Raw genomic sequence first — 18,631 nt, forward strand, 5'->3', positions numbered from 1 at the left:
GCTCAAAAAGCAGGTTGGGGAGGAAGTCAAGCAAGACGCATGAGGTTTGTTCAGCTGCAAGAAAACAGCGCTGAATCAATGCGGTGAGATGGGGGGGGGTTGGCAGATACCGTTTTTAAAGGAGAAAAAGGGTAGGGGGGAATCACTGAGGGAAGGGGTGGGCTGATGGATTAATTCGGGCAGGGCAGGCGATCAATTTCGAGATGGTACAGTTGGATGTAGAGGAGCGCCAAGATTAATTACAAACCTGGGGGTGGGACCAAGCTGTCAGTGCTTCGCAAGGGAGGGGAGCAACAGGGGACAGAGACCCGAGGGCAAGGGAGAGCGCTGGGGGAAGGGGATTCGACAGGCTAAATCCAAACCAGGAGGAGAGCGTGGAAAGACACGCTCGTCTCTGAATTTTAAAACTGGGAGCCTGATTTCTCCCCCTCCCCCTCCAGAAAGGCTAGTAAATCTGCTGCTGCCGCCCCCATCCCTGCCTCTTGCTGCTCCATGCACTGCTTCTCTTGTTCCACTTCCCAAAGTTGCCACATGGACTTCCTTTGATCCTGGCACGAGAAGGGAAGGGGCCTTGGAGGCGGGGGAGCAAGTTTGGACTCGGTGGGAAACGCAGCCCCCCTCCCCCACAAAAAACTGCACACACACCTTTATGGCACCTTTCCCCCCCCCCTTCTGGAAAGGTCCCACCCAATCAGAATTACCTCCCACGTCCGTCCCCCCTCCACACCATCTTGCCAAATCCTTCTCTTCTCAAAACTGTTATGTAATAACAATAAAGACCCCCCAAACACTCATTCTTCAGAGCCCGTGCGCACACACGCGCGCACACAGAAACACGCATGCATGTTCCCCAACATCAACCTCTCTCTTTTTGTTTTAATGCCTTCTTCTCAAAAAGCCTGCAGTGCAATTGTTTCAACATTGCTCTTCTCTCTTTTCCTGTGATCATCCATTAACTCCAGCTCCCTTTCTTCTCCCCCCCCCCAAAAAAAAATCATGGAATAACCTCTACCAGCAACCAAGCTCAGAAGCAGGAAGAAAGCCCCCCCCCCTGTGTATATTGCCTCCTCCTGCTATCAGCGGATGCAACACTGCAGTTCAGGACCATGGAGAGGGACAGAGTGCAAAACCCTGTGTGTGGGGGGGAGAGATTAAACCGCAATAGCTCAGTTTTAGCACCTACAAAAAACGGGCCTCTTTGTAACAAGCTAGAAAGTGCAGGGATTGGGGTGGGGTGGCACTCTACGGGTGGGGAGGGATTGCTGCTGGAGCCAGGGGTCTCAGGTTCTCTGGGAAAGAAGTTGGTGAAAAGCAAACGAGAAGGGTTGGGGAAACGGTGGTCCCGGGACTCTGTGCGAAGGGTGTTTGGGAGGTCACCTTTTTGTCTGTACAGGGAGCCATGACTTTTTAAGCCTTCCGAATTGGGAAGGGGGGCCGGTGTGACAGAAAGGGGGAGGCAGAAATGGGGCGCCCCGATTCCCTGAGATTTCTTTAGGAAGGTCATGGAGGGTTAATGGAAGAAGATCGAGATTCCTGGGGTTTGCGGTGAAGGGAAAGAGTTTGGGTTCAGGGAGGTGGACCCCTACGTTTGGGAAGTGCGTTGGGCTTCCATGAGAGATCTATAAAACATGACTAACTATTACGCTCTCTCCTTGCCTTATTGCAATATGGAATGATGCCCCTGCAGGGCTAGTAACGGAGAGCTGTGGGAAAGCACAAACTAATAAATGGGGGGGGGATTAATGATGTCAACAGAGATTGGAGGGGAAACGTACCTTAAGAACAAGAATGTCTTGGTCTAAGAGCCTGCTACTGCAGGAACAAGCCCCCCTTCTCCCCCAAGTTGATGCTACAATAAATCTGCCAGTCCTTAAAGGTACCACAGGGCTCTTCTTGGGTTTCTGGGGAAGAGAAACTGACCGGTCTGCTCTTGTGACAGACAGGAGTTCTGTATTCTTTAGAGATGGGACAGGCATCTGTCCACTGGAACACGGTTACGGAGGGCAAATGTGTATCTCTAATGCAGGGGAAGAGGCAGGTCAAAGAACCAAGTATGAAATAAGAGTAGCCAACTTCTTCCTTCCCGTTTTAGTTGTCTCTTGCCAACACCTAGAACCTGTTCCCGTCCTGCAGCCGTAATTCACAAAACTCATTAAAATCCCTTTTTTAAAAAACCCTCCTAAACTTTTGCATCCCCTGAAACATTGAACCAGAATTTCTACGCTAGTTTGCTAATCTTGCAGCAAAGCAGAAGAACAGAAATGCCGAGGGAAAGAGGCCAATAAGAGGGTCTCCCACAAAGAGACGTGTGGAAGTTGGGTAGGTTTTGTAACAGTTTACGCAAAATTTAGAGTAGCCTCTTTCTAGCGACTCCTACTGGCTGCAAAGGTCTTTTTTCCTCCAGCATCAAGAGTACAAGGGAAGTGTACCCCCCCCCCCCAAGGGGTTGAGGATCTGGACAGAGAGGCAGACTGTGAATTAGCAATAAAATCCCCTTTGCTCAGAAGCTTGAGACGGGCAAATAACTTGGATGCAAATAACTTGGGACGGAGCAACTTTTTTGGGTCCAAGGTTCAACTTCAGAGCTGGCTAAACAGGAAGGGATTCTAACTGAAAACTTTCTCTGCAAGGCTGCCAAGAAGAAGGGGCAGCCATCTTTTGACAATATACCCAAGTCGGCTCCTAGTCGCAGTTTTTACGATCTGGTTCCAAAGTGGCAAAGGGGACTGCTGAGGCCAAAGATCTCCTGCTTGTCTTATACCAATGTATTACATGGCCTTGTTCATTCCACAGGGCCCTTCGGTGACAGTGGTAAGGGCCACCAAGTCGTGACAAACTTATGGCAACTCTGAAGGGTTTTCAAGACTTCTAGCAGGGGTTTGCAGTGGCCGGCCCCTGCATTGCAACCCCGGACTTCCTGGGGGATCTACCATCTAAGTACTAACCCCGGCTGACCCTGTTTGGTCTCCAGGATCTAAAAGGACTGACCTGGGACATCCAAGTCAGGGCATAGACTCCTTTACTTCCTGCCAATACGTCTGCCTGCCATTAAGGAGGCATTAGTTGCTCTCTTTCTCTCCCCCATCTACATCCCTCCCTCCCTGGAGAACATGCAGGCTAAAACTGTATATGATAAACAGGCTGGGAAGGAAGGAAGGAAGGAAGGAAGGAAGGAAGGAAGGAAGGAAGGAAGGAAGGAAGGAAGGAAGGAAGGAAGGAAGGAAGGAAGGAAGGAAAGGGGTAGAGGGAAGAAGGAAGGAAGGAAGGAAGGAAGGAAGGAAGGAAGGAAGGAAGGAAGATTTGAGGGACCATTTCGTATGTGATATTTTTCCTAAATGTGCTTCCAACCCATGTGCTGACAGTGAAACAAAACTCTTGCACCAAATTGCAGGCACAGAAAACTATACAACATGGATGCACGGGGCAAAAGAGCAGGGCAGGGGAAAGATGTAAAAGCGCAGGGGAAAACGATGCAGAAGGGTGCGGGTGTAAGGGGGAAATGAAGCAAGCAGGGCAAAGCATCCTTCCCAAACACATTTTGGCCCCCAGTTCCCGAGTATGGGAAATGAACGCGCCTGATCTACAAGTACATGTGTACTCATAAAACAGGTATTTCTACCCAAGCAATTGCTATTATGCTCAAAACAAGATTTATACTACTTTCTCCCCTTGTTGGGGAGATGCGAAGTCCCTCCAGAATCAAGGATTCAGGCACTGTCCAAATTAAGAAAGCGAAAACCTCAAACTTAATGAGGAAGAGGACGTGAAAGATCTGAAGGGGTGCGGGAACTCGGCGTGTGAGAGGAGAGAGAGAGAGAACGGTTGGCTGCATGTACTTCCCTGCACTGTTTATAAGCTCTGTCTATACACACACTTTACCTCTCTTCAATGCCCAGGGGCTCCGATGCAGCTATCAAATGTGCCCGGATATAGACTTCCGTAGCCCCAGCCTGACGGCACATCACCATGAAATATGCATGGTGGTGTGTGCAGACCTTGATAGGAAACAGGCAAATGTGCCTCTGTGTACCGGATGAGCATTTTGGGGGGGAAAGCGGCACTGGTCCATCCCTCTCCCCTCGGTCGGTCGCCTACTTAATTCTTCCCACCTTGCGCAGACGGACCCTTTCTTCGGAAAGTGGGGGAGGGGAGGGGTGAACGGGGGATGATGGGCCAGGAGATCTTTCTGCAGCATTTAGCAGATGCTGCCCATGCAGGAATTTCAAACACTGTGGCCAGAGCAGAAACTCCCCCCCCCCTGCCATATCAGAGAAAGAGAGAGAGAGCAACCACTGCAGCCCTACAGCAAATCTTTCCTTAATGCACAGATCGGGGGCAGGATGGAGGGGGGCGGGGGGAGGGGTTAGAGTCCCAACCGTAATACAGAAGGGATGGGATTGGTCTCTGCTCCCCCACCTGCCCCTCCGTTTGCAGAATCCCTGACGTGATGCCTGTCCGAATGCAGCACTACCTCCCCCCCCCACCGCTTTCTCCCTCCCCCTACTCCTGTCCTGCCTTCTCCTGCTGTAACTTTTCCTGGCTGCCTTCCCAACTGTGTGGGGGGAAGGAAGGAGAGGGGGACAAAGGGATCCAAACGGCCTTGTGCTCTTGAGACCGGCTGCCTGGGGTGACGGAGAGTGTGTGGGGTGGGGGGGTCAGCAGCATGCAATACGGCTTTGCAGAACGCCTGCTTTGCACTGCAAACTCTGGGGCTGGCACACCGCACTGCAGTGCCCCCCCTCCCCCCTTAACCTGCTGCCTCTGCAGTTCTACAAACAGCAGAGCACCAATATTGCCCTAAAACCGGGGCCAGAGGGGAGGGGGGGCAGTGAGAGGAAAGGAGCCCCCTCCCCAAACGGTGGTTTTGCAAGAAGTTCTAAACTGTGCGCAGGGCCTTGGCAGCATAAACCAGAAAGTGTGCAGGGGGGAGGGCGTTATACACTGGATCAGCAATGTATGGGAAGGCCATGGGGTTCTGAGCTGCAGCACCGGACTGATGGTTGGAGCAGCATTTCTCAAGAGGAGACCTGCCAGGGATGTGTCTAGGGCTGGAGGGGGACCCAGAACTGCATTGCTGGTGGGGGACAGGAGATTCTGCGACTTCTCCCCAGCTATGCGCTCTGGGGGTCCAATGGGGACAAGCAAGGAAGAGCAGTGCGCTCGTATGCCCTAAAGCTGCAGCGGGGAAAGAAGGTTCCTGCAAAATGCAGGAAGGGGAGAAGTAAGAGCTGAGATTTTTTAGGGGGGGGGGAGAACTGGGGCCCTCACTTTCTGGGACACCCTCCATCTGTGTTGTGAGCACCCCCTGCTGGAGACCAAGGCGACCCTCCCTGTCACAGATCAGCAAGTCACAAACTGCGCACATGCGTGCAAGGCGCCTCCTGCCCGCTCCACACCGACAGGGCTCTGCCTGCTCACATCCCACAGCTCCCCACTTTCGGTCTTAACTTTGTGGTGTGCCACCAGTGTGGTGGCCCAAAACAGCCGGGCGCCTGGGCCACTCACCCGCTCTGCACACCGGCCACGTGCCTCTCCCTGCTGCTTGTTCACACTCTTCGCTGCCCCCCTCCCAAATCACTACCTCACTCTACCAAGCCTTTGGCCCCACCTGTAAAACCCACAACCCAGAAGGAAGCGTTCAGGTCTTCCACGGTGCGAATTCTCGTGCACGATTTCAGTCACGGGATGCGTTTTCACACGCGTGCCCTTACCACTGGCCATGGCTCCAACACACACACTGCTGCACCCCTGCCTGTATCCATGACCCTTCCTCTGCAGGCAGGATCTGCATTCTTTCCCTATTGCATATTCTCTGCAAGGCCCTTCAGCTGCCCTCTTTGCACAATCTTTCCCAGGCTGGCCCACCTGTGCATGAGGCGCTTGAAGCAGCCCCCATCCTTTCCAACATTTCCAGAGGAACCTGCTGGACACTGGTATCTTTTTGGTTGCATCATCTACCTCCATTCCCCCCTACCCCTGCCCCGCTCATCTCCGCACAGGCTCCAGTGCTCAAAACACAACAAACCCTTCTGCACAAAGCTCTCATCTCTGCATGGCGTTCTGAGTCTGACATTAAAAAACCCTTGCTTGTTGTCACTGCGTTCCCCTTGGCCTTTAGCCTCCCTTTGTTTTTGACACCTCTCTTTCTCCTTTGTCCCTCTGCATCCCGGAAAAGGGAAAATATGCCTCGAAGTGGAAGGGGCCAAGATTCCCAGCAAGGCTTAAAGGCCTACTTGGGGGCAGAACCAAGTGGAACCCCCCCACTTCTGCCCCCCAAGCTGTTTTCAAAGAGCAATTCCTCCTGGCTCCTTTGTGAAATCTACTTCCCTGTAGCCTCAGGTTGGAGAAGTGGCGTCTGATGAGTGGCAGAGCTCACTCTCGGCATGCGGACGGTCCCAGGTTCAAGCCCGGGCATCTCCGACTTTAAAAAGGATGCCAGGCAGCAGGGAATGAGAAAGGCCTGCCTGCACCCAAGACGCAGGACAGCTACCGCAAGGAAGCCTTGGTCCAGCGAAAGGAGAGGGAAAAAACAACAACACAGAGGCCACCAGCCCCTTACAGAAGCCAAGATGCAGCAGGGCTGATCTCTAAGCTAGCTGGCCTTGGACTGGGTTTCACCCTGTGCTGATTTACTTGAAAGTAAGCCCTACTGAACGCAGTGGCATTTGCGTCCCCCACTACGGGTAACTCCGTCCCTTCTCTCTGCCTTCTCAATCTCCTGGTTCTCGTCCCCCGTGAGAGTGTAAGTTCCTTGGGGCAGAGCCCTTCCCAGTCTTCTCCCTCTGGTTTTCCTTATTTTGGAAGAAAAAGGATCCTGGTTTTGTGTAAGGAGCACAGGGACTTTCCCTCTAAGCACCCCACAGACCCAGGAGGGGAGCCTGCAATAGAGGCAGCCGGAGGGCGCCTTCAAGGGGAACCAAGCAGTACCCACAACGGCATTAATCTTCATTAGGAGTTATTATTACCCAGGCCCGTAATCAGGAGAGTGCCACTAACAGTGCCCCATCCCTTATCACCCACCTGCAACCAAGGCGGTCCCCCTTCCTCTTTGTAACCCTCCCTGCTTTGGGGGGAGAGCACAACTCAAGGCTCCTCTCTGCTCAGCATCGCCCCTCGCCCTGACCGACCCACATCCTTCCCTCGCTCACCTGGTCCTCTCCCATTAACCCTTCCCGCGCCTGATCCGTGTGATCGCTTCCCTCCCTTACAAAGGGGCTGCGGATTCTGGCTCACAACCCCCCCCCCCCGCCACATGGTCCCACATGCTGCTAACGTCTAGACCAGGGGTAGTCAAACCTGTGGTCCTCCAGAGGTTCACGGACTGCAATCCCCATGAACTCCTGGCAGGGGCTCATGGGAATTGTAGTCCGTGAACCTCTGGAGGACCACCGGTTGACTACCCCTTCTCCAGGAAACCTCGGGGTCCCGGGGTGTTGCTGGGGTGGGGGGGTCCTCCTCCCTCCCTGCGCCCCCCGTCCGCCCGCACTCACCCTGGCCATCTTGGAGGAGTAGGGGTCCTCGAAGAGCGCCCACACCTTGGGCTGCATGCCGGCCCACCAGCCCAGCTTGCGCCCGTCCTCCTGGAGGCAGAGGCGCTTGAGGTCGCCGCTCTCCTCATCCTCCTGGCTCTCGGGCGTCTCGAAGCTGTCGAGGGCCTCCTCGGCGTCGCGGTGCTGCCGGTAGTTCATCCAGCAGCACGCCTCCACGTCGGTCTCGTCGATGCCCCAGAAGGCGAGCTCCTCCTCGAAGAGGGGCCCGCACACGTCGGCCGGGCAGTGCAGCTTGCCCGTGCGGTAGTAGTTGAGCACGTAGGCGAAGACCTGCGGGTGGCGGTCGAAGAAGAACTCGTCGGCCTTGGCGTCGTAGTCGAAGTTGCTGCAGGCGTCGGGCTCGGTGAGCCACGAGAGCCGCGTGCCCGGCAGGGTCTTGAGCGTGCTGCGGTAGGTCTCATGCCGGATGCCGCCCACGTTGATGACTATCTTGTCGCTGTCCTCGTTCCGGCCCATCTCCCCTTTCAAACATGACTTGGACGGCGGCTTGTTCCCAGACTTGCGCCCGCGGAAGGAGGAGACGCACACTGAACTCAGCATCGGGCGGCGCGGGGAGGCGCGGGCGGAGGCCCGCCCCCGGCAGGGGAGGGGCGCCGGCCGCTCAAATCACACGACGACGCGTCATCCCGGCCCCGCCTCCGGCGCCGCCCCCCGGGCCGGGAGGGGGAGGAGGGGGACGGGGAGTGGGGGACCGGACAGGGGGCGCTCCGCCTCCCGCGCCCAAGCTGGACGGGGCGGCCGCGGCAGGACGCAGCGCTGCAAAGGGGAGACACGGAGAGGGACGGGAAGGGAAAGGTGAGTGCGCGACCCGGATCCAGGCGGACGACCGCCCAGCCACTCACCCAGCAACCCACCCACCCCAGACCCGCAGGCTGTCCCTCGAACTGCGGTGGAGATGCGCTCCCCGCAGCCTAGGGACAGCCCTCCCCCCATCACTCACACCCCGCGGATGGGTGGGGAGGGGGCTCTGGCTTGGCTCTCCCCCTCGGGGGTCGCCAGCCCCTTTGCCCGCTTCCCGCATCGCGCTCGGCCACTTTTCGCCCTCTCTCCCTGCCTCCCCGGTTCCTTCTCTTGCCTCCGTATCTTTTCCAGTCCCCCCCCCCCGGATCTCGGCTCTTGTTTCTTCTCCCCCCCCCAGTCCTCTTTTTGGGTCCCCCTCCTCACGCCCCCTTTGCCTCCCACCCTTCAGCCCCTCGGCCTTCGCCTCCCGCCCGCCGTCCTGCGGCATCCCTGCCCCCTCCGCGGCCAGGACGCCGGTCCCGCACCGTCGAACTTGGGGCGGGCATCGAACTTGGGGCCAGCCCTGCGGCACGATGCGCCCTGGCGCCTGGCTGGGGTGGGAGAGAAGGGGGCGGGAGGGCTCTGCCTTCTCGCTGCGCCTTCCTCCTCACCCCCTTGCAGTTCACCTTCCCTTCTCCTCTCCCACTGAGACTCCCCCCCTCCCCGCACACACACACACACACACACACACACACACACACACACACAGTCCTTCCACTGCCTCTCCATTCATCTCTCACCCTTGCTTGGTGACCCCCTCCACTTCTGCTCCCCCTGCTGGCTCTTGAGTAGGATCACCCCCACACACAGCCCTGCACTTCTCCTGCCTGACCTGCTTTCCCAGTCCCCTTCCCTCCCCCCTTCCCTAGCCACCTTTCCCATCCCTCTGTAGCCCCTGGCCCTGGGGTCCCCTCTGTCCAGCTGCAGGGATGCCTGCCCTGCACCTCCTTGCAGCTCCTCCTGCCCCGTCTGCCCTGTGCTGCTTTCTGTGTCCCTCCCTCTTCCCTACCCTTACTTCCTTCCCTAGCCCTGGTCACCTTTTCCATCCCACTGGCCCTGGGGACCCCTCTGTCCTGCCATGAAGAGGCCCCCAGTAGGCACCATCTGCCCCCACCAGACCTTCCTCTTGCCCCCTTGGTGTTCCCAGTTAGGCTTGGAGGGATCTCATCCTTGTGGGCCACACACACACAAACACGCAGAGACACACAAACCAAGCGCCCTATTCTCTCCCTGTCACTGGAGAGCCCTGCTTCTTAGCCTGCCTCCCAGGCTGGTCTCTCCCATCTCACAGCTTTAGCTTTTCTCTGAGAGCCTCCCTCCTTCTCCCCATGGCTCAGACCCTGACATCTCTCCAGCTGGTCCTCTACCCTTTCCTGCAGTTGCAGGTCTTTCTGGGGCTGCCCAGAACCCTCTCTGCCCCAAAGCACACTCCAGGGCCCCCAACCCCTCTCCCTTCATGGACGGAGCTGCCTACTGGAGTGTCTGTGGGTGGATGTGCCCCAATAATCATGAGGGAGTTGGCCTAGGCAACTGGAGAGACCCCCCCTCCCATACCAAGTCCTATGAAGAAACGTTAAGGGATCTGGGTCTGTTTCTCCTGGAGAGAAGAGGTCTATGATAGCCATCTTCGAGTCCTTGAAGGGCTCTCACATAGAGGTTGGAGCAGAGTTGTTTTCTGCTGCCCCAGAGGGACGGACCAGAACTAGTGGGGTGAAATTAATTCAAAAGAACTTTCAGCTGAACATCCGGAAGAAGTTCCTGACAGAGCGGTTCCTCAGTGGAACAGGCTTCCTTGGGAGATGGTGGGTTCTCCTCATTTGGAAGTTTTCCAACAGAGGCTAGATAGCCATCTGACAGAAATGTTGATTTTCTGAACTTAGGCAGACTGTGAGGGTTGGGAGTGGGGGCAAAGGGATTGTGGCCCTTTTTGCATTCTGCAGGGGGCTGGACTAGATGACCCTGTGGGTCCCTTCTAACACTATGATTCTATTATTCTCCTTGTCCTGCTTTTTAAAGGGGGGGGGGAATGGTTGAGATAAAGAAGCCAGGCCAGGAAAATGCTGGAGAGGGAGGCAAAACTCTCAAAGTTGAGAGAAATTGTGGAAAGTTTTATGAACACATTTGGGGAGGGGGAGGAGAAATAGATTAGTCTCTCCAGCAATTTCTCCTGGCCTCAGCTAGCCTATAAAAAAGTTACTGAAGAAGAAGAGTTGGTTCTTATATGCCACTTTTCTCTACCTGAGGAGTCTCAAAGCGGCTTACGTTCGCCTTCCCTTTCCTCCCCCTCAACAGACACCCTGCGAGGTAGGTGAGGCTGAGAGAGCTCTGAGAGAACTGTGACTGGCCCAAGGTGACCGAGCTGGCGGGGAATCAAACCCGCCTCGCCAGATTAGAAGCTGCCGCTCTTAACCACCACACCAATGCTTGGCTCTTGTGCCCCTTTTGTGCCTGCCCAGGGAAATGCTGAACGCCCCTTTGGGGTCAGGAGGTCAAGTGCCTTCAGGCCAGACTGGCCAGGAATTCTCTCTGTCTGAAGAAAATCCTATGCTCTGGAGGGTGTATGTTGAGACAGAATGGCAGGCAGAGCTGTGCATGGAAGACTGGGTGAGGGTTTTTTGGCAGGATGTTGTCTGCCGGCAATGTGTGAAGAAGGGCATGTTGGGTTCGGTGATCCCGTGACCCTTCTTTAAAGATCGATTCAGGTGCGTAGCTGTGTTGGCGCGAAGAAGCAGAACGAAATTTGGGACCAGTGGCACCCTGAAGACCAACCAAGTTTGATTCTAGGTATGAGATTTTGGGTGCGTGCACCTAGAACAAGGGTGGCCAGACTGTGGCTCTCCAGATGTCCATGGACTACAGTTCCCATGAGCCCCTGCTGGCATTCTTGGCCTAGCATTAAACTTTGTTGGTCTTAAAGATGTTGTCCGACTCAGATCTTGTCCCGTGACCCTGTCCACCAAGAGGTGACATGAATGTGTGAACCAGCCAGTGCAGCAACATCTCAGATGGAATGGCCATACCCATCTGATGCCGCTCCCGGAAGCGTCACCTGTCCATGGACCCTAGTCCCGGAGGCTCCGGTACCAATCGCTAAGCACGAAGCGATCCAGAGGCACTGGGGCATGTGTGAAGATGCCCATGTGTGGGATGAGGAGCTCGAGGGTTTGTGTGTGAGAATTAAATTCATGCAGGCACAATCTTTGTTCAAGAGTAAGGTTGTGATTGGGTAAGAGATTAGGCTACACTATCCATCTTCCCTTATGGGTTCATCTTTATATCTTTATATCCATCTTCCCTTATGGGTTTCTTCTTTGGCAGCAGTGGGCATTTATGCAGCACTGCTTGTGCACCCAGTTGCACGCTTCCAGCCATCCACGCCTGAGCTGAGACACTAGCAAAAGGGCAAGCTACAGTTCACAGTGTGGACTCACAACCGAATCTGCTGACATGCAATTTAATCTTAACAAGCACCCACGTTTGCGAAAGAGAGTTGGACCAAAGCCACCATGTTGGGGAAAGCATTCTTTCCTCCTTGCCTGCATGTGTGCATGCGCATGTGTCCATGGAGTGGTGTCTTTGAGTGACCGCAGGTGCGTTTGCATGCAGTATTTGCCGGGCAAAGCTGTGCATGCGCATTTGCGGGGGGGAGGGCTTTGAACTCTGCATGTTTATGTATTTACTTGTATTGAAATGTAATGTTTTGGACACAGCATGGCAGGAAACCAATGGCTGTGTGAGGTCAAATTTTGGAAAATGTTCAGACTTCTGTGTACGCAGAATGCGCGGCAGAATTGAAAATCAGTTAATTGTACGCATTTTTTAAAAAAATAATAAATTAAAAAAATCTGAAGGTGTTCTATTCAGTGATATCGACTCTGTTTTCGGGGAGGGGTGGTAAAATCTGAACCCCCCCGCCTGCCAGCTCTGAACATTCGTACACAAAGTCTTTAAGGCTAAGTTCCCCCTGAGTTCCAAATGACCAAAATCACCGCATTCTACCAAATGGAAGAACTTGAAACTCTTCGCATTCTGGCAAATGGGAGAATGTGACGTAGCACCCATTTTATGCACACAGTCGCAAACAGGATACTCTATCTCCTTGGAAAGTTTGCTTGTATGTGCTCTTTGCTGCACGGCCACCAAGCAAGCAAGGGCATTTGGAGGTGTCATTGTGCGTGAGTGCGGGTGTATGCCTCACGACCGGGTTTTTGAGCTCAGGGGGCCGTGTTTGGTAGCCGCGGGCGTCTAGTTCTCTGCCTTGTGCCATTTCCCCGCGTTCCGATGTGCTAGATCAACGGCCTTCCCTCCAGGGCAGTGTGTCGGAATGGCTCACAGATGTTTCTCTTCCTCCTAGGAGTTCCTTCCGTCTATCCCTGCCTCTTTCCCTTCCCCCAGCTCTGCCTCGGCACGCCCGGCGCAGCAATGGCCCTCGCGGATCAAGGGGTCACCCGCAGACACTTAAGGACACCGCACCAAGACACACGCAACCCCCATCACCACCACCACCGCTTCGGTGTCCCCGCCGGCACAGACAAATTGGAGCCAACACCTCCGGAGAGCCACGGCTGCTGAACCGACTTTGGGTGCGTTAGTTTCTCTGGCACACCAGTTGCCATCAACCAAGCGCACGTCTCCCCGAGAGCAATACGCTGCCTGCGTGGTCCTCTCTCGCCCTCAGACGGGCCGCTCGCCCGCCCAAACCCAGGCGCAGGTGGATACCTTAGCGTCCATCTCTCCCTCGGATGTACACATCCCCAGCCTGGCTCTGCCTGCCTTCCCTCGTCATGTGCACATCTTAAAAAAAAAACCCAACAGTCACTCGTTCATGCACAGGGGAGCACAAACAGCCACTTGCTTCTCTCTCTTTCTATACCTCTCTCTCTCTCGTTCTTTCTCACATCCACCCAGGGATACCATTGGCCGTCCCCCACACAACCCTCTCCCTCTCTTCTTCCTTCTTCCTCTCTCCCCAATTTGGGAAAAAAAAAGCAACAACTCCTCCATGTTCACATACCGCTGTCCACCTTCCCGGTGCTGAAATACTTCCCTGCCTCTCCCGTCTGTCCGTCAGCCTGGCGTTTGGCAGGAGGGGGAGGGGGGAGCAGCCGTCTCCCCATCCCCTTGACCAATGTCAGACACCCCCCCACACACACTTCCCTCCCTGTCCTCCCCCCCCGTCCGCGCCCCACAGGAAGAAATAAAAACACACACACATACACGCACAATACCAACACACAACGGCAGCCCCCAAAGGGGCCATACTTACCGACTAAACCAACCCTTTTGGCTTAATAATAATTTTTGAGAGAGGGAGAGGAGGAGAGACGGGGTGGTCGCCCCCGCCTCCCCCCGAAAAAAAAGGCAAGGAGGAAAAGGAAGAAGCTCAGAAAGCTCTCCCACCATCAAGGGGGGGTGGAGAAATCCCTGAAGCGAACGGATGGCGAGGATGGAGGAAGGCTTGTTGGGAGGGGGGGGAGGAAAAGGCAAGATGTTGACGAATAGGAGTCAGCCTGTCCGTCTGTGTCCCCCCCCACACACACACCTTGTGCATCTCTGCTTCCCACCCCCCCCCACCCCGGTCTCCGGATGCAGGCTGCGCCTTCTGGCACTGCAGACCCTGTGGTGACATCACTAGCTCTTAAGGTGGAATTTTGGAGCATCTCATGTACCGTTTTTTTTTTTTCCTCTCTTAGGCAGGCGGTGGGTGGGAATTCGTTTTGCAAAGCGGAAGGGAGCCAAGGTTTGGAGAGGCAGCAAATAAGTCACGCCAAGCCGGAGTTATAAAAAGCAGTCTCTGACCATCGGAGGTAAACAAGAAGTTACTGGGGGGGGGGAACCTGTCTGTTTGGGGGTATACACCTCATTGTGTGCTGCCGTGTGGCACGAACATACATGTGCACAAAAGACAGACAGCCCAGTGTGACTGGAGGTGGGGTGGCGCAGGAAGGGGGAGTAAAATGGGGAGAGTTTTAACGAGAGATCCCAGCCCCACTTAGTTTGCCATGGGGGAAGGAGGAGAGTGGCGGTGGGGGGGGGGACGATACACAGGTAACAGGAGAGGCAAAGGAACGGGACTGGAGTCTCCTTAAAGGAAAGGGGGGCTGGAGGCTGAGGTGAGTTTGAGGGCGGGTGTCCCTGAGTCAGCTCCCGTGGGGAACAGCCAGGAAAACAGGATTGTCATGGGATTGGACTGCAATGGGATAGAGGAGGATTTAGCCCCAAATGGGCAAGGACCCCAAGCATGTGGGAGGGTCGAAAGAGGCCTATATTAAGAAGCACCAACAACTCCCCCCCCCTTGTGAGATGGGGAGGGGAGCTATCCAAGAGAAGCCCTTCTGGTTCCGATCGGGGTCAAACTCTCTCATGCTTCAGACTCGTGACTGGAGATACCTGTATACCTGTTCTATTTGTATAATTCATTTGATATTTGCCATTCCATTGTGGTGAGTTTATTTATTCCTTGCTGAATCTGCCGCAAGGTTCCCTGTTCTTTTTGTTACTCATGATTGGAGAGGGGATCTTGGCCTCGAAGGTTCTGGAAAGGTTTGATTTGGTTTCCAATCTGGGGGAATCCCCTGCCCCCCCACCCCAAAAAAAAATTACTGAGTGGCCATGAGAGAATCAAAGAAGATCTAGATTGAGGGAGATTGACCCTTTGAGGCAGGGTCGGCCATCACTGAAGGAGTGTCGTTCCTTCTTCTCCTGTGAGGAAGCCGGGGCAGTGGACACCCTTAACCCTCCCCCCTCTTATTTTACCCCCACGACAACCTTGTGAGGCAGAATAGGCAGACTGACTGTAGGCCAGTAAGCTTCATGATGGAGTTGGGATTTGAACTCGGGTCTTCCCCATCCTTCCAGCTACTGCTGCACATGCTGAGCAGTCACCACCGAAGGCGCTTTGAAGCAATTGCCTCAGAGATAGAATATACAGGACAAAGAAACTAGCCCGGTAGATCAGGGACACTTTACTGGCATTCACAAGTTTACATACAGCAGTCCACATTGGCTAAAAAGGAAGGCCACTGTGGTAACTGGATTAAAAGAAAAAGAAAAGAAGGAGAGCTGGGTTTGGTAATAGTAAACCTGCTATTTACTACCCAGAGGAGTCTCATAGCAGCTTAAAATCTCCTTCCCTTCCTCTCCCAACACCAGAAACCCTGTGGGGCTGAGAGAACTCTGAGAGAACTGTGACTGGCTCAAGGTCACCCAGCCAGCTGCACGTTTATTTGTTTAATTTATTATTAGATTTCTATACCACCGCCTCGCAAAAGACTCATGGAGGAGGAAGTAGGGAATCGAACCCAGTTCTCCAGATTAGAGGCCGCCACTTTTAGCCACCACACCACGCTGACCCAAGCACTGAATGTGAAGCAGAGAGATCCGCATTCAACTCCTTGTCGCGTCACAAAGCTACCAGGTGGCTTTGGGCCAATTTCCCACTCAGCCTAGCCTGCCTCGGAGGGCTGTTGTGGGGTAAGAAGCTAGGGGAAGGATTGTAGTGCAGGATAAAACTAGGGGAAATTCCTGTGGAATAAAATGGTACTAATAACATGGTATTTTTTGCTCAGCATGTGAGTAGGTTTGCTTTTAGAGCTCATAAAAGGAGGGCCTTCATAAAATAAGGGCGGTATTGCCATCCCCTCTGTAATGCAAACATTAACACCGTCACTGGCTGTGTGTTTAAATTTAAAACGGTCCACTTTGGCTTCCTGTCCCACATTTACAATGCGAGAAAAGCTGCAAGGCACTTTTAGTGTTATGTGTGAACTGGGCCTAAAAATGTTTTCGCCACAGGACGCTTTCCTCACCAAGCACAGATAGAAACCTGCTTCCACGCCCAGGATGCTGTGACCTTCTCTGGAAATAAGTTACTTAGAAACCTGAAACTTTCATTCTTGGGATTCTATGGTCCCAGGTTCCGTTTTAAAGGCCCAATTTTATGTCTGGCTTTTGTTTAAGAGCTCTCCTGGGCCTTCCTTTGCTTTGTAGCTCAAGCTGCAGTATTCAAATCAGGAATAAATCAGATAAGGTGGCTGGATGTCTCCAAAAAGATAGGCCAGAGATCCCGATATTGGGGCCTGTGAGCCCCATGGCACCTGTCAACAAGACCCAACTTGGTGCAGTGGTTAAGAGCAGCAACTTCTAATCTGGCAAGCTGGGTTTGATTCCCCACTCCTCCACATACAGCCAGCTGGGTGACCTTGGGCTTGTCACTACCCTGATAGAGAGGTTTGCACAGAGTCGTCCTAGTTGCCCTTCTCTGAACATGCTCCAACTTGTCAATACCTGTCTTGAACTGCGATGTCCAGAGCTGGACACAATATTCCAAATGAGGACTTATCAGTGCGAAATAGAGTGGCATTATACCTTCACCTGTTCAGTTTTGGGATATGGAAACCAGCTCAGAATATAAATCCCCCCCCCAATTTTGGCATAATACAGTAACTTTTTTTGGTTAGCAAATCAGACAAAAAGATCTTGCCAATTATAAAATTATCTGCCCAAATTGTCCTCTCCGGGAACTGAATGCATTGCTCAAACTTTGAGAACGTTGGCCTCCACAAAACTCTCACATGTCCCCACCAAAACATTCCATAGACATTTTTCTAAAGCAAACACAGAGGTGTGCCCCCTCCAGCATGCTGGTCTCAGAAACATAGAGTTGAAAGGGGCTATACGGGCCATCTAGTTCAAAACCCTGCTAAATGCAGAATCAGCCCTAAGCATCCTAAAGCCTCCAAGAAAAGTGTGCATCCAACCTTTGCTTGAAGACTGCCAGTGAGGGGGAGCTCACCACTAACTTAGGCAGCCAATTCCACTGCTGCACGACTCTGATTGCGAAAATGTTTTTCCCGATATCTATCAGATACCGTTCTACTATGTACTTTAAACTCATTACTGCGGGTCCTCTCCTCTGTTGCCAACAGGGACCACTCCCTGCCCTCCTCCCAGTGACGACCTTCCAAAAACTTCAAGAGAGCCGTCCTGTCCCCTCTCAACCTCCTCTTCTCCAGGCTGAACCTTCCCAAGTCCCCCCAGCCTTTCCTCAGAGGGCTTGATTCCCCCGTCCCCGGATCATCTTCGTTGCTCTCCTCAGCACCCTCTCAGTTTTGTCCCCGTCCTGCCTTCTGAATGTGAAACTATTTTTTGCGGTCGATTTCTGCAAGACGTTTCTAATGAAAATTAGTGCCCCTGTGCATAATGCACCAATCGCAGCGTGATTGGTGGAACTCTGGGGAAAACTGCCGTGTGCAGCTGTCAGATGTTGCTGGAATCCACCTGCTAGTACAAGACAGCAAGGAAGAGATGTTTTCCGGTGATCAAACAGGGTCTCACAGAACAAACGAGGCCTTTTAATGTGCCGGTACATAGCTTCTCTGTGTGCACGCGTCTTGAGTGACGGATTCTTGTTCTTTTTTCCCCCTTCCCAGTGTCTCTCACGATGCTCAGGGCCCTTTCCAGATGTAGAAGCCTTTGTACTAAAATGGAGGCATTTTAATGCCCCTAAAGTGTCTGCCCTGGGCAATCCCAAAAAGGCATCCCCCTAGCCCAGCGGTAGTCAACCTGTGGTTAGCTGGCAGGGGCTCATGGGAATTGTAGTCCATGAACATCTGGAGGACCACAGGTTGACTACCCCTGCCCTAGCCCAAGCGTCATCGTGAGAGGAGAGAGACGTCTGTGCTTGCGGGTCTAAGGGAGCTAGTCTGAGCTACCATGACTAGAACACGGTCTTTTATGCCATTTTGGAAAACACGTATTTTTCTGTCATGAGTGGATGAGTTGGGTTAGTTTTGGGAATTCTTGACAGCCCTGGAAGGACGTCCTGAATGGGTGGGAATTAATTAATTTTGTAAATATATATTTTTAAATGTGTTATTTATCAAGTGATGTGACCTTATATGGCAGAGGTGGCCAAACCGTGTCTCTCCAGATGTCAATGAACTACAATTCCCATGAGCCCCTGCGAGGGTGGCCAAACCGTGGCTCTCCGGATGTCAATGAACTACAATTCCCATGAGCCCCTGCCCGGGTGGCCAAACCGTAGCTCTCCAGACATCCATGAGCTACAAGTTCATGGACGTCTGGAGAGCTACAGTCTGGCCACCTCTGCTATATATGGTCATATTGACCCACCCACCCTCAATTGGCCAATGATGGTCCAGGAGGGGGCGGGAAGGGGAGGAGCCCCAGGTGGGCATGTCCACAGCTCTGCTTCCCAACCATATTCTGCCATGTCTGGAGTTTCTTGAAACCTGGTGATTGTTTCAGGGGTTCCTCGATGGTTAAAAAAAAAAAAAAAA

General features: G+C 53.6%; 1 protein-coding gene across 3 annotated transcripts in view; it reads right to left on the reverse strand.

Moving 5' to 3' along the window:
* The window catches only part of LOC143826005 (voltage-gated potassium channel KCNC1-like), a 48,750-nt gene extending 34,899 nt beyond the window's left edge, over nt 1-13,851 (reverse strand). For all 3 annotated transcript variants that reach the window (XM_077314493.1, XM_077314492.1, XM_077314491.1), the window contains exons 1-2: nt 13,597-13,851; nt 7,491-8,306 (exon numbers count right to left, since the gene is read on the reverse strand). In XM_077314493.1, the coding sequence (XP_077170608.1) occupies nt 7,491-8,090 (600 nt within the window). In that variant the 5' untranslated portion in view covers nt 8,091-8,306; nt 13,597-13,851. The remainder of the gene's footprint in view (nt 1-7,490; nt 8,307-13,596) is intronic.
* Between the last annotated feature and the right edge of the window lie 4,780 nt (nt 13,852-18,631).

This window comes from Paroedura picta, chromosome 16 (assembly GCF_049243985.1).
Source record: "Paroedura picta isolate Pp20150507F chromosome 16, Ppicta_v3.0, whole genome shotgun sequence".
Classification (NCBI taxonomy): domain Eukaryota; kingdom Metazoa; phylum Chordata; class Lepidosauria; order Squamata; family Gekkonidae; genus Paroedura; species Paroedura picta.